The following is a 13,633-nucleotide window of genomic DNA, read 5'->3' as shown; positions in this document are numbered from 1 at the left end:
CACACAGAAGGTGCTCCCCATAGGCTCCAGGCTCCCTTATCAGCTCAGCCTTGGCGTGGGGGCCAAGGTCTGGGCCATCCGGTGATAGGGAGAGCCCGAGGGAGGGAGTAGAAGGTGCGTACCGTGCACCTGCGCTGTTGGCGTGGGGCTTCCAGTGACACTGCGCCCGCATTGTTGGCAGGGACAGCCTGGGCAGGGACAGGAGGGAGGGGGACGGGGCAGAAGAGCTGGGCGGGCAGAGGAGGGCCGTGGCTCTCGCATCTGGGATCTCTGAGCGCTGTCAGGCCTCGGGGGAGCTGATCTGCCCCCTCCACCCAGAGGAGGAGATTTGTCTCTGGTCACTCCACCCCTAACAGTCCCCTCTGTTATCAGGTTGTTAATATTAATTAACAACTGTTGCTAAGGTTGACAGTGCAAGGGTGTGTCCCAGCCGCAGCTGACTTGGTCTCCACAGGGGGCTGGGCAGAGAGGGGGTCTGAGGCCGGGCAGGCTGAGGGTGGGTGGGGGTTCAGAGGGCCAGCTCTCACTTTGGGAAGTGGGCCAAGGGGAGACCCCAGCCCCTCACCGGGAGGCTCATCAAGAGAGTGGGACAAAGGCAGGAGGGCGGGAGAAGGTGGATCATTAACTAGCCGGGAGCCGTGGGAGGTGCAGGGCTCAGCGCCATTGGTCCCAGACGAGTCAGGCCAGGCTGTCCCTGATGGGGAAGCTGCCTGTGTGCACCCCCAGTTTCAGTACCTGAGCTGCCTAGACAAGCACTGTGCGTTCCCAAGAGCCAGGCCTGGGCTGTCCCCGGCTGTCCCCGTGGCCTAGCCCCACTGCCCTCAGACCCCTGCCCTGCGCTGGGATGGCGGAGGCTGGCCTGAGGGGCTGGCTGCTGGGGGCCCTGCTCCTGCACTTGGTGAGTCCGATGCTGGCGGCCACGGCCACTCTGCCCCTGCCTCCCCCCGGGCGGGGGTCCTGTGTGGGGGGCTGCGTGGCCGCAGCGGGGAGGGCCTAGAGTCTGAGGCGCTGTCTGTGGACGGATGAGGGATCCCAGGCAGCCCCAGGAGGGGAGCAGGTGGGGGTCCCGGAGACCAGGGATGACGGAGTGCCTCCCATCTGGTGCGCCATGGACGTCCTGGCCTGAGGGGGGAGCGGAGGAATGAGGGAAGGTCCTGTCCTGGGATGCTGTGGGGTGGTCTCAGGGGGGATCACCAGATGAGGATTTAGCATCTGGGGGTGGGGGAAGTTCCAGGACTCTTGCCTCAAGTTTCTCCGTCACTCACACATCCAGGAGGATGGGCGAAGGCTTTCGGTCCCAAGCAGGGGAGGGCAGGGGAAACTGCACAGAATCTCCAAGAGGGGCTCTGGGCCTCTGGGTGTGGGCTGCAGCTCAAGCGGACAGCAGCCACCTTTGAAGCACCAGTGCCCCGAGGGCACAGGGCCACCTGGACTCAGCACCCAACCTGTCAGGGGCCGTTTCCCAGCAGGACCATGCAGCAGCCTCCAGGGGTCTCCCAGCCCACCCCTTTCTCCCCACCTGTTCCCTCACCCTCTGCCGTGACCTCGCTAAATGCAGATCTGTCCGGCCACCTCTGTCTCAGTGACCCCACCACTCAGGATGACGGCCTGGCTGTGCTTGCCCACCCATCGCCCCCAGACGTTGCGGGAGGCACCCCACCTCTCTCCCTGGGTCTCCCAGCCCTCCACCCCACGCCTGTCCCTGCTCCGGGTCCTTCTACCCCCACTGCCCGCCGCCTGGCGCTGGGGCCCGTGGTGACGTCGCCCTGCCCCGTAGGCCCAGGGCCAGCCGTACACGCCGATCCACCAGCCTGGCTACTGTGCTTTCTATGATGAATGTGGGAAGAACCCGGAGCTGTCCGGGGGCCTGGCGCCACTGTCGAACGTGTCCTGCCTGTCCAACACGCCCGCCGTCCACGTGACAGGCGACCACCTGGTCCTCCTCCAGCGCATCTGCCCCCGCCTCTACGCGGGCCCCGACGCCACCTATGCCTGCTGCTCCTCCAAGCAGCTGGTGTCCCTGGAGGCGAGCCTGGCGGTCACCAAGGCCCTCCTCACCCGCTGCCCGGCCTGCTCCGACAACTTCGTGAGCCTGCACTGCCACAACACGTGCAGCCCCGACCAGAGCCTCTTCATTAACGTGACCCGCGTGGCGGGGGGCGGGGGCGGCCAGCCCCAGGCTGTGGTGGCCTATGAGGCTTTCTACCAGAGCAGCTTCGCCCAGCGGACCTACGACTCCTGCAGCCGGGTGCGCATCCCCGCGGCCGCCACGCTGGCCATGGGCACCATGTGTGGCGTGTACGGCTCTGCCCTCTGCAATGCTCAGCGCTGGCTCAATTTCCAGGGGGACACAGGGAACGGCCTGGCTCCCCTGGACATCACCTTCCACCTGTTGGAGCCCGGCCAGGACCCCGGGAATGGGATACAGCCTCTGAACGGGGAGATCAGGCCCTGCAATGAGTCCGAGGGGAATGACACATCAGTCTGCTCCTGCCAGGACTGCGCTGCGTCCTGCCCCGTCATCGTCCGGCCTGAGGCCCTGGACGCCACCTTCTACCTGGGCCGGATGGCAGGTGGGCTGGCCCTCGTCATCATCCTCTGCTCTGCGCTCGCCCTGCTCACCGCCTTCCTGGTGGGGACCCGCGTGGCCGCGTCCCGCCGCCAGGACAAGACGGAGCCCAAGGCAGGCACAAGCTTCTCTGACAGACTCAGCCTCTCCACCCACACTGTCCTTAGCCAGTGCTTCCAGGGCTGGGGCACGTGGGTGGCCTCGTGGCCGCTGACCATCCTCTTCCTGTCCATTGCCGTGGTGCTGGCCTTGTCGGGAGGCCTGGCCTTTGTGGAGCTGACCACGGACCCCGTGGAGCTGTGGTCGGCCCCCAGCAGCCAAGCCCTCAGCGAGAAGGCGTTCCACGACCAGCATTTCGGCCCCTTCTTCCGGACCAACCAGGTGATCTTGACGGCTCCTGGCCAGCCCAGCTACCGCTACGACTCCCTGCTGCTCGGGCCCAAGAACTTCAGCGGGATCCTGGTCTCGGACCTCCTCCTCGAGGTGCTGGAGCTGCAGGAGACGCTGCGGCACCTGCAGGTGTGGTCGGCCGCCGAGCAGCGCAATGTCTCACTGCAGGACATCTGCTTCGCGCCTCTCAACCCGCGCAACGCCAGTCTCTCCGACTGCTGCGTCAACAGCCTCCTGCAGTATTTCCAGAACAACCGCACGCACCTGCTGCTCACGGCCAACCAGACGCTCATGGGGCAGACCTCCCAGGTGGACTGGAGGGACCACTTCCTCTACTGTGCCAAGTGAGTCCCCCGCGGCCGGCTCCAGCCGGGGCTGCTGTGCGCAGTGAGGGTCTCCCGGTGCCTGGGCTCCTGAGGAGCTCCGTGTCTTGTCTCGGTCTCAGGGGCTGCAACACAACCTTTCTCTCCACGCCTCTCCCCCGGCCCCACTGCTTCCCTGGGTTCCCACTCGCTGTCACAGATCAGCACGGGGCCGTCTTGGCCTCCCCAGTTCTGATTCCACTCGGACACAGCAGTGGCTTCCTTGCACGTCCTTGCTCTGTGTGTTACAGAGCAACGTGACGGCCCCACACATGCGTGGGCTTCTGTACGGGCCCCTGAGGCCAGCGGGGTCCCCCGTGAGGTGCCCTCAGGCCAGAGCAGGGGCTGTGGCTCGTCTCAGCCTCCCTGTGCAGGAGGCAGTCACACAGCCTGGTGCTTTTGGGGTTTGGTCTCCAGCAGCCTCCACTCCGCTGTGGTGCAAACCAGGATGCTAATGAGGCCTCTGGGCCTCGGGGCTGGAGCGAAGGCTCCGAAGCCACCACGGCCTGGGGGGCGGCAGGTGCAGAGGCAGTGGCTGAGGCTCTCTGAGGCTGCGGTGGGCAGAGGCCCTCAGCATCTGGAGAAACCCAAGTCCCCAGAGATCTCTGGCTCGGGTAGAGAGAGGTTCTATCTACTGACATCTCCCACGAGAAAGCAAAACTGAGAAAGGAAAAAATATGTATTGGTTCTTTACAAATACCAGTAATGAGCCCATTACACGTCCACAGAGGGAGCATAGTGTCTGGTTTCTAGAGAATAGCTGGATTCTGGCATCTGCGTGTGGTCTGTTGGTCGGAGCCCAGTGAGAATACTTGGCCTCACCCCCGTGTGGCCAGAAGAGGGAGGAGTATTGTGATAGCCCCTTTCCGCACACTTGGGGTTACCTTTGATACTACACCAGAATCAACAGGCGGTTTTTTTCTAGGTGTTAATTGCAATATGGAGTCTGAAGGCATGTTGGTGACTCTCTGTACCCTTTATATCCGAGGGCAAATGAGGGGAAAAAACAAACAGCATTGCCGTGTTATTATAAAAATAGTTTTGGCCTTGCAGACCCTGGGCCCTGATGCCACACTGAGAACCACTGGATTCGAGGAGAGGGACCCAGCGCCCTGCCCCTCGGGGAAGCCCACGGTTTGGGCCGCTTCCCAGAGTCTGTGCTTGGCCCTGGCTGGCCCTCAGAACTGGTGGGTCAGGGAGGAAGCTCTGGCCGCAGGTCCAGTCCTCATGCTGGCTTTATTTTGATTTTGAATGCTCACAACGGCTCTTGGGTGGTCTGATGATCCCCGTTCCAGAGACAGGAAAACAGGCCCAGGGGTGTAGTGAGCTGCTCAAGGTCACAGGGCAACCAGCACGCCCAGGACAGCTGGTGACCAACGTGCTCACTCCAAGAGCACTTTGTCCAGGCGCCCAGGATGTGCTTGCAGAGAGGCTCAGTAGAGAGGTGCCCAGGGTCCCGGACTGGTCACCTGCCTGCAGAAAGAAGGATCTGAACTCAGGGCCTGGAGGGTTCCAGGCTGGCGAGGGAGGAGGCTGAGCAGCGTGAGGCCCAGGCAGCTGCCTTGTGCTGACTCCCGGGGTGAAGTCCTGGTGTCCCTGCAGGAGGCCGTGTATGTGATGCTTACCCACCTTGTCTGGGATGCGGCTCTGAGCCCGGAGCCTCGGGCGGGTGTGAGGGGAGAGGTTCCACTGTGGGTTGGGCTGCATGAAATCTTGTTGGGAGAAATGGTTCTGGCCATGGGGTCAGGTGCCGGTGCTGGCAGCCTGGGGCTGGGCGCCAGGCCTAGCAATGGGCACAGGGCCAAGAAAGGTCCTTCCTTCTGCCCCCAGCGCCCCGCTCACCTTCAAGGATGGCACGGCCCTATCCCTGAGCTGCATGGCTGACTATGGGGGCCCTGTCTTCCCCTTCCTTGCCGTGGGGGGTTACAAAGGTAAGCCAGGTGGCCCTGGGGGTGGCCAGCGAGGGGGCAGTATGGGGCAGGGGCAGCGGCAGGAAGAAGTAGTGATGGGCTCTCGCTGCCTGGGGGTGGCCAGGCTTGGGGGGTACTGGCAGGGGCTGCAGACCTGCCACCTCCTTCAGCTTCTCCCAGCCTGCTCAGATCCTCTGGTCTGTGCCTGGGTTCACAGGCCCTGCCCTTGGCTGAGAGAGGGAACTCGGGTGGAGGGGCTAGACAGTGACTTGGATATGGAAGGTTGGGGAGGCAGGGGTGAGGCTGGAGTGGGGGAGGGGAGCGGGGGTGCTGCTGGAGTTGGGGGGAGGCAGGGATGGGGCTGGGAGTGGGGAAGGGGAGCAGGGGTGAGGCTGGAGTGGGGAGGGGAGCAGGGGTGAGGAAGGAGGGTGGCTGAGCATTTCTCATCCCAGGGAAGGACTACTCTGAGGCAGAGGCCCTGATCATGACCTTCTCCCTCAACAACTACGCCCCCGGGGACCCCCTGCTGGCCCAGGCTAAGCTCTGGGAGGAGGCCTTCTTGGAGGAGTTGAAAGCCTTCCAGCAGAGGACAGCTGGCAGGTTCCAGGTCGCATTCATGGCGGAGGTAGGTTTCGGGGTCCCTGGGTCTGCGGGGGGGACCCGGGGGGGGCTCAGGTGGGTTCTTCCCCTCTCCTGAGTGGCCCTGGGCCCGCCCGTCTGGGAGGACAGGACCCCGCCGCCCCGCTGGGGCTCAGGAAGCCCGTGGGTGAGCAGGGCTGGCGGGGTGTGCATCCGCAGCGCTCCCTGGAGGACGAGATCAACCGCACCACGGCCCAGGACCTGCCCATCTTCGGGGTCAGCTACATCGTCATCTTCCTGTACATCGCCCTGGCCCTGGGCAGCTACTCCAGCTGGCGCCGAGTGCCGGTGAGAATTCGGGGGTGGGTGGGTGGGTGGGGAGCACAGCGGGGTGGCTTGTCAGGACATCCGGAAGCTTCCCTGCAGGGGCTCCCCGAGGGGTAACGCTTCCTGGAGGTGTCCTGCTCTTGGACAGGCCCCCCTGGAGCAGACGCAGAGCTGACCTTTAGAATGCCCCACAACGCGTGCCGTGGGAGAGGTGCAGGCTCCTGCAGGCTGGACGCCTGGCCCCCCGGCCCTGCTGCCCTTCTCTCGCTCGGGGCAGGGGCAACGCTGGCCACCCTGCAGCCCGGAGGCTGAGCCTGGTCCCATTGCAGGTGGACTCCAAGGTCACGCTGGGCCTGGGCGGGGTGTCGGTGGTGCTGGGAGCAGTCACGGCGGCCATGGGCTTCTTCTCCTACCTGGGCGTGCCGTCCTCCCTGGTGATCCTGCAGGTGGTGCCTTTCCTGGTGCTTGCCGTGGGGGCCGACAACATCTTCATCTTTGTTCTGGAGTACCAGGTGAGAGCGCGGGGCTCTCCTCCTCTCGCAGCTGCGGCCCTGCACCCCCGGGCTTCTGGCCGCCTCTGCTCGTGTGCGGGCATTCACGTCCGCGGTTCCTGTAGGGAACGGAGGGTTCCGTGTCATCTTTGTGGCACGTGTGTCCCTGTGCTCGCTCTCCCTCAGGCCACCATGCCCTCTGCAGAGCGTCTCGGCCTCGTCCGTGGCATGCCACGGACGGACAGTGAGAGTTGATTTAGCCTCTCCTGTCGGCGGACATTGCGGGACCCAGGGATATGTTGGAATGTTCCGGAATGCACCAAGCATGTCTCTGGGCCAGACCCCTCGAGGTGGACGGGGCAGAGAGCAGAGTGTTCACGGGATCTGCTCCTGATGGGAAGCGTGGGCACCGGCCAGCTCCCTGCCCAGGGCCGGCTCTGGATGCTGTCCTTGATGTCCCCACGCAGAGGCTGCCTCGGAGGCCCGGAGAGCGGCGAGAGGCCCACATCGGCCGTGCGCTGGGCAGAGTGGCCCCCAGCATGCTGCTCTGCAGCCTGTCTGAGGCCATCTGCTTCTTTCTAGGTGAGCCTGGGCAGCCCCTCTTCGCCAGGCCTGGGGGGGGGGTGGTGGCGGGCACTGGGTGTGGGCAGCCCCCTTCCCTCCACTCTTCTGAGCAGACGCCATGCCCTGAGACTCACCCCTGTACCCCCAGGGGCCCTGACCCCCATGCCAGCTGTGAGAACCTTTGCTCTGACCTCCGGCTTTGCGGTCGTCCTCGACTTCCTGCTCCAGGTGTCCGCCTTCGTGGCCCTGCTTTCTCTGGACAGCAGGAGGCAGGAGGTAGGGGTGGTGCAGGACCCGGGGACCTGCCCGGCCCCATCTCTGCGGGGATGGGGGGGGGGCTTCACGTCGTCACAGCGCAGGATCATCAGAGAGTGGGGCTGGGTGCAGGGACAGCATGCTGGGATGCTCCCAGGGCCCCAGAGAAAAGTCGATTTAGGGGAATACGATCAAACCTGCAAAGTACAAAAGGTCGAGAAAAAAAAATGTAAGGGAGATGTTGACAGGGAGCTAGAGTTTCTGCGACAGTGCAAAGTTTAGAGGTGTTTAATCAAAACAGAAAAACAACACAGCACCCTGGCACGTCCCCACATGAGGCACTTCCACGGGAGGGAGGCAGTGCCCGGGGCTGCTTCGGGGCCACCGTGATGGACTGCCTCCCTCCAGGCCTCCCGGTTGGATGTCTGCTGCTGCGTTGGTGCCCCGAAGCTGCCCCCACCTGACCAAAGCGAGGGGTTCCTGCTCCAATTCTTCCGCAAGTTCTACGTCCCATTCCTGCTGCACCGGCTCACGCGCGCGGTTGTGGTGAGTGGGGCGGGAGGCGCAGCTGGGGGGCTCCCACCCCTGGGGCAGCGGGGGCTGGCAGGGCCTGCTCAGCCTGGCCCCTGGTCCTGCCTGCTCGTGGAGAGGTGGAGAGCTTGCCCGGACCCCGGGGCTCACGCACAGGGGAGGCTGGGCTTCAAGTCTGCCCAGCTCCAGAATATTCCTCCCTACCTCCTTAGCTGCTGCTGTTCATGGGCCTGTTTGGAGTGGGGCTCTATTTCATGTGCCACGTCAGCGTGGGACTGGATCAGGAGCTGGCTCTGCCCAAGGTGAGCCGTGCCTGGTGACCTCTGGTGGGTGGCCTGGCTGCCCTGGGGTTCGGGAGGGTCGGTGCACACCGCTGGTAAGGGCAGGGGCCGGGGGCTCGGCGGGCGGTGCAGGGCTGCTCAGTGTGCGGACCTGGGGGGAGAGGCTGAATCAGTGTATGAATGCACAGGCCCCGTGGCGGAGAGAAGCAGGCCACGGACAACTGGCCTGTGAGGTGAGCCTCCAGGCAGAGTGACCGGCAGCTTCCCGAGTGCCTGCTCCATGCTGGGCACGCCACGTCCTCAGGCCTAGGCTCCGCAGCAGCCCGAGTTGTGGCACGGCCCCCGACAGACATGGAGGGTCAGGGGCTTCTGTGGAAGACAAGACCTCTGTGGCGCGGGGGGTCAGAGAGCCTCTGGGTAGAAGGGAGGTGGGAGGGGCCCGAGTACGTGTAGGATCTGAGGAGGACAGCAGTGAGGATGACCCCACCTGCCTGTGGACCCCACCAAACTCCCCCCATGCTGGTGCCCACCGTCTCCTCTCTGTCTTTGTGGCTTGGACACCTCTCAGCCCCTCCCAGTACGGGAACCCTACAGTGTGTCCTTCTGCATGTGGCTCATTCCACTCAGCATCGAGTCCTCCGGGTTCATCCACGCCGGAGAAGGTGTCAGAGTGTCCTTCCTCTTCCAGGCCGAGGATTTTCATACACACATACACACACACACACACGCACACACCACATTTTGTTTCTCCGTCATTTGTCTGCTGTGGACACGGTTTCCTTCCACTTTTGCGCAGCTGGGACTGACGCTGCCGTGAACGTGGGTGCACAGCTATCTCTTCCAGAACCTACTTCCCAATCTTTCAGATGTGTTCCCAGAGGTGGAACTGCTGGATCAGATGATAATTCTAATTTCAATTTTTTGAGGACCACCATACTGTTTTCCACGCAGATGTTCTGTTTTACGTTCCTCTCTATGGCGCACCAGGGGTCTGATGTCTCCACGTCCACGCCAAAACTTGTTTTTGGCTTTTTTCTTTTTCTGTTTTGATGGCAGCCATCCTGACGGATGTGAAGGGGCATCTCAGTGAGGTTTTGATCTGCTTTCCCTGATGAGCTGTGATGCTGAGCATCTTTTCATTGGCTCTTTGGCCATTTGTGTGTCTTCTTTGCAGAAATGTCTGTTCAAGTCTTTTGCCCATTTTTGAAACAGCTTGCTTTTTTTTTGTTGTTGTTGTTGTTTTGTTTCTTTGAATTTTGGGAGTTCTCTAGATATGCTGGGTAGTAATCCCTTATCAGATACACGATTTCCAGATGTTTTCTTCATTTCTATTGGTTGCCTTTCTACTCTATTGGTAGTGTCCTCTGATGAACAAAAGCTTTTAATTTTTGTGGCGTCTGGCTGGCTCAGTTGGAGGAGCGTGTCTCTTGATCTCAGGGTCATGAGTTCAGGCCCCACATTGGGTGTAGCAATGACTTAAAAATAAAACCTTTAAAAAAGTTTTTCATTTTCATAGAGTACCTATTTGCTTATTTTTCTGTTTATTAACTGGGCTTTTGGTGTCATTCAGGAAATAATCACCAAATCCAGTATCCTGAAGCTTTTTTCATATGTTTCCTCTAAGGGGATTACAAATTCAACTCTTAAGTGTTGGATCCATTTTGAGTTAATTTTTGTACATAGTTATGTATATTATTTTCTTTCCTTTTTTTTTTTTTTTAAGTAGGCTCCACATCCAGTGTGGAACCCAGCGTGGGGCTTGAACTCACAACCCTGAGATCAAGACCTGAGCTGAGGTCAAGAGTCAGACGCTCAATTGACCAAGCCACCCAGGCACCCCATAGTTGTGTATGTTTTTTTTTTATTGTGATTACTTTTTAATATAAAAAATTATCATACCTGTGTCACAAACACTTCCTTATATAATTGTTTTTCTTATAGAGCACACAGTCACTTCATTATCTGACTAGTATGCGGCACACAGAAATCAAAGCAAGTTTTATATTAGTAAAAGCTAATCACAGAAGAAAAGGTACTATGTAAATGAGACCGCATTAGAAAGAGTATATATCTATATTTATAAAGACATATATATAACATATATGTATATATTTTTATTTTTAAAATTTAAGCTCAATGTGGTTAACATATAGTGTATTATTAGTTTCAGAGATAGAGTTAACTGATTCATCAGTTGTGTACAACACCCAGTGCTCATTACATCACATGCCCTCCTTCATGCCCATCACCATCCCCCCATCCTCCCACCCACCTCCCCTCCAGCAAACTTCAGTTTGTTTCCTAGAATTAAGAGTCTCTTATGGTTTGCTACCCTCTCTGATTTCATCTTGTTTTCTTTTTCCCTTCTTTCCCCTATGATCCTGTCTTGTTTCTTACAATCCACACAGGAGTGAGATTGTATGGTATTTGTCTTTCTCTGATTGACTTATTTCGGTCAGCATAATACCCTCTAGTTCCATCCATGTCATTGCAAGTGGTAAGATGTCATTCTTTTTGATGGCTGAGTACTATTCCATTGTATAGATATACCCCACGTCTTCTTTATCCATTCATCTGTCGATGGACATTGGGCTCCTTCCACAGTTTGGCCATTGTGGACATTGCTGCTATAGTTGTGTATATTTCTGAAGGTCCAACTTCATTCTTTTGTGTGTGGATGTCCTGTTGTCCCAGCACCACCTGTTGAAGAGACTCCCTTTCCCCACTGAATGGCCTTGGCTCCTTTGTCAAATGCCATGTTGCCACATATGCCAGGGTTTATGTCTGGGCTCGCTCTTCCATTTGGTTCGTCTGTGTCTGTCTTTGTGCTAGCACCTGAATCCTTTGATGACTGTATTTTTGTGGTAAGTTTTGAAATCAGGAAATGTGAGTTCTCCAACTTTTTAAAAAAACATTTATGTATTTATTTGAGAGAGAGAGAGCACGCGTGGGGAAGGGTAGAGAGGGAGAGAGAGAGAGAATCCCAAACAGAGTGCCTGTTGAGTGTGGAGGCCAATGGAAGTCTGGATCCCATGACCCTGAGATCAGGACCTGAGCCAAAATCAAGAGTAGGACTCCCAACTCACTGAGCCACCCAGGCACCCCGAGTCCCCCAACTTTATTCCTCTTTTAAAGATTGTTTGGGTATTCGGAGTCCCTTGTGAATTCTAAGATGGATTTTTCTATTTCTGCAAGAAAGGTCATTGGGATCTGGACAGGATTGCACTGAACTTGGAGACCCTCCAGTAGCCTGTACGGTAGTCAGTTTTCCAGCCCACGAACACAGGTGTCTTCCCACCTATTTGTGTGTTCTTTAATTTCTTTCAGCAATGCTGTGTGGTTGTCAGCATGCAGTCGCTCACCCCTTGGGTGACATTATTTCCTAAGTACTTTATTCTTTTTATGCTGTTGTGACTAGGCTTGCCCCAGTTCCCCATCTGGGTCCTTCAGTGCTCATGCATAGAAATGTGACTGATTTTTGTGTGCTGATCTTGTAACTTGCAACCTTGCTGAATTTATTTACTAGTTTTAAGGGTTTGGGGTAGAATTTTAGAATTTCATGTACATAAGATCATGTAATCTATGACCAGAATTTTGCATGTAGTTAGTCCTCATACTTTCCAGCTCCAAAGTTCCTTTCTGGGTTCTGTTTTCTGGTGGTTGATCGTTCCATTTTGTTCACACCTGCTTTTCTTGGTTTTGTCCGGGTGCTCTTTGAGCAACCCTAAGACAGGTGTTTTTAAGTGTCTGTCTGATGTGTCCACCAACTGGTCTTTCTTGAGGAGATCGTCTGTTAAATGGTGTTGGTCCCTAGGTATGGGCCATACTTTCCTGATTGTTTGTGTCTCTGTGATAGTTGTCATTGAGAAATGGACATTTGAGTCTTATTGTATGGTAACTCTAAAGATCAGATTCTCCCCCTTCCCTGGGGGTTTGCTTTAAAAAAAAAATGAGATTGTTGCTGGTGTCTCTGTCCTGGAGATTAGCCTGAGGTATAAAATTAAAGTTTTATCAGGTCTTTTCTGAGTCCAAGCCTTTCCCCGGTAACGTGCGGTGACTTCTCTTATATTTGTGATTACTTTGGGATGTCCCATTCCTTATATGGCCGGCTGCCAAAAGGGGGAAAAGGGAAAACATGAAAAGGAAAATTAATAAACCTGTCACTACTCACTTAAACATCTCAGCAGTTGTGCCAGCATGAGGAGGCAAGCTGATGGTGGCAGCCCGACCCTGCACCACTGAGATGGGAGCAGCGGTCCGCAATCAGAACGCAAATCTGTGATCCTTAGGGACTGGGTCCTCATGTTCCACGCTGGACCCCACAACCTGTGTGCAAAGTGCCTGCGCGTGGCCGGGCCGCTGCTACCATGCTGAGAGCTGAAGGTGACTGGCATTGACCACAATTCAGCTTCTGGGCCTTTCCCTGGGAGCTGCAAGCCCTCAGCAGACCCCAGAGCTTCAAACAATGTCTATCAGACAGCTGCCGCCGGTGCAGGGGTGTGCGGGTACGGGGATGGCTGCCTGGTACCTTCTACCCCACCTTCTCTGACACCACTCAGGTGAAGGGAGCAGATCAGGCAGCTGCCTGATACACGGCCTCGCAGGTGTGCACGCACACATTTACGTGTGCACACGCGTGTGGGCCACGGTCACAGACCAGCTTGTTAGACTGTCGCTGTGGCAAAACGGGGATAATGGGAAGGGGCAACGTTCCACGAATGTGTGTGTGTGTCAGAGTGTGTTCATGTGTGGTTCTGTGCTTACACCTACATGGGTGTGCTCTGTGTGCGTACCTGTGATCACACCAGGATGTGTGTACCTCTGAGCGTGTACCTCTGTGGGTACAGTGTCCACCGTGTACCTCTGCAATGCAACTGCAAGTGTGTCTCCGGCAGCGTGTACCTCAGTGAGCGTGGGTCTCTGGGAGCGTGCATGTCGGTGCGGGCGCCTCTTGCACACACCTGTTAGGATGTACTTCCTGCGTGTACCGCTGTGAGTGTGCTTCTCTGTGAGTGTGCACCTCTGAGTGTGTATGTATCTTTGTGAGTGTGCACTTCTGTGTGTGTCTCCGTGAGTGTGCACCTCTGAGTATGTACCTTTGTAAGTGTGTATGTACCTCCGTGAGTGTGTATGTACCTCCGTGAGTGTGCACCTCTGCGTGTATGTACCTCCGTGAGTGTGTACGTAGCTCTGTGAGTGTGTATGTACCTCCGTGAGTGTGTATGTACCTCCGTGAGTGTGTATGTACCTCCGTGAGTGTGCACCTCTGTGTGGGCACCTCTGTGAGCCCCTCAGGGTGAGTGTGGCCCCAGCCTCCGTGACTGTCTTCTGTTCAGGACTCATACCTGCTGGACTATTTCTCTGACCTGAACCG

General features: G+C 57.7%; 1 protein-coding gene across 1 annotated transcript in view; it reads left to right on the top strand.

Annotated features, from left to right (window-relative positions):
• Positions 1-844: 844 nt before the first annotated feature.
• Positions 845-13,633, top strand: part of NPC1L1 (NPC1 like intracellular cholesterol transporter 1) — a 16,740-nt gene continuing 3,951 nt past the window's right edge. The window contains 11 exon segments of the mRNA XM_040644467.1: positions 845-898; positions 1,778-3,303; positions 5,152-5,252; positions 5,684-5,856; positions 6,030-6,158; positions 6,467-6,649; positions 7,096-7,210; positions 7,341-7,468; positions 7,856-7,993; positions 8,191-8,280; positions 13,596-13,633. The exon segment at positions 13,596-13,633 is cut by the window's right edge and continues 1 nt beyond it. Coding sequence (XP_040500401.1) covers positions 845-898; positions 1,778-3,303; positions 5,152-5,252; positions 5,684-5,856; positions 6,030-6,158; positions 6,467-6,649; positions 7,096-7,210; positions 7,341-7,468; positions 7,856-7,993; positions 8,191-8,280; positions 13,596-13,633 — 2,675 coding nt within the window.

This window comes from Ursus maritimus, unplaced genomic scaffold (assembly GCF_017311325.1).
Source record: "Ursus maritimus isolate PB19 unplaced genomic scaffold, ASM1731132v1 scaffold_3, whole genome shotgun sequence".
Classification (NCBI taxonomy): Eukaryota; Metazoa; Chordata; class Mammalia; order Carnivora; family Ursidae; genus Ursus; species Ursus maritimus.
The sequence above is the reverse complement of the archived record's forward strand: the minus strand, read 5'-3'. Positions and strand labels throughout refer to the sequence as shown.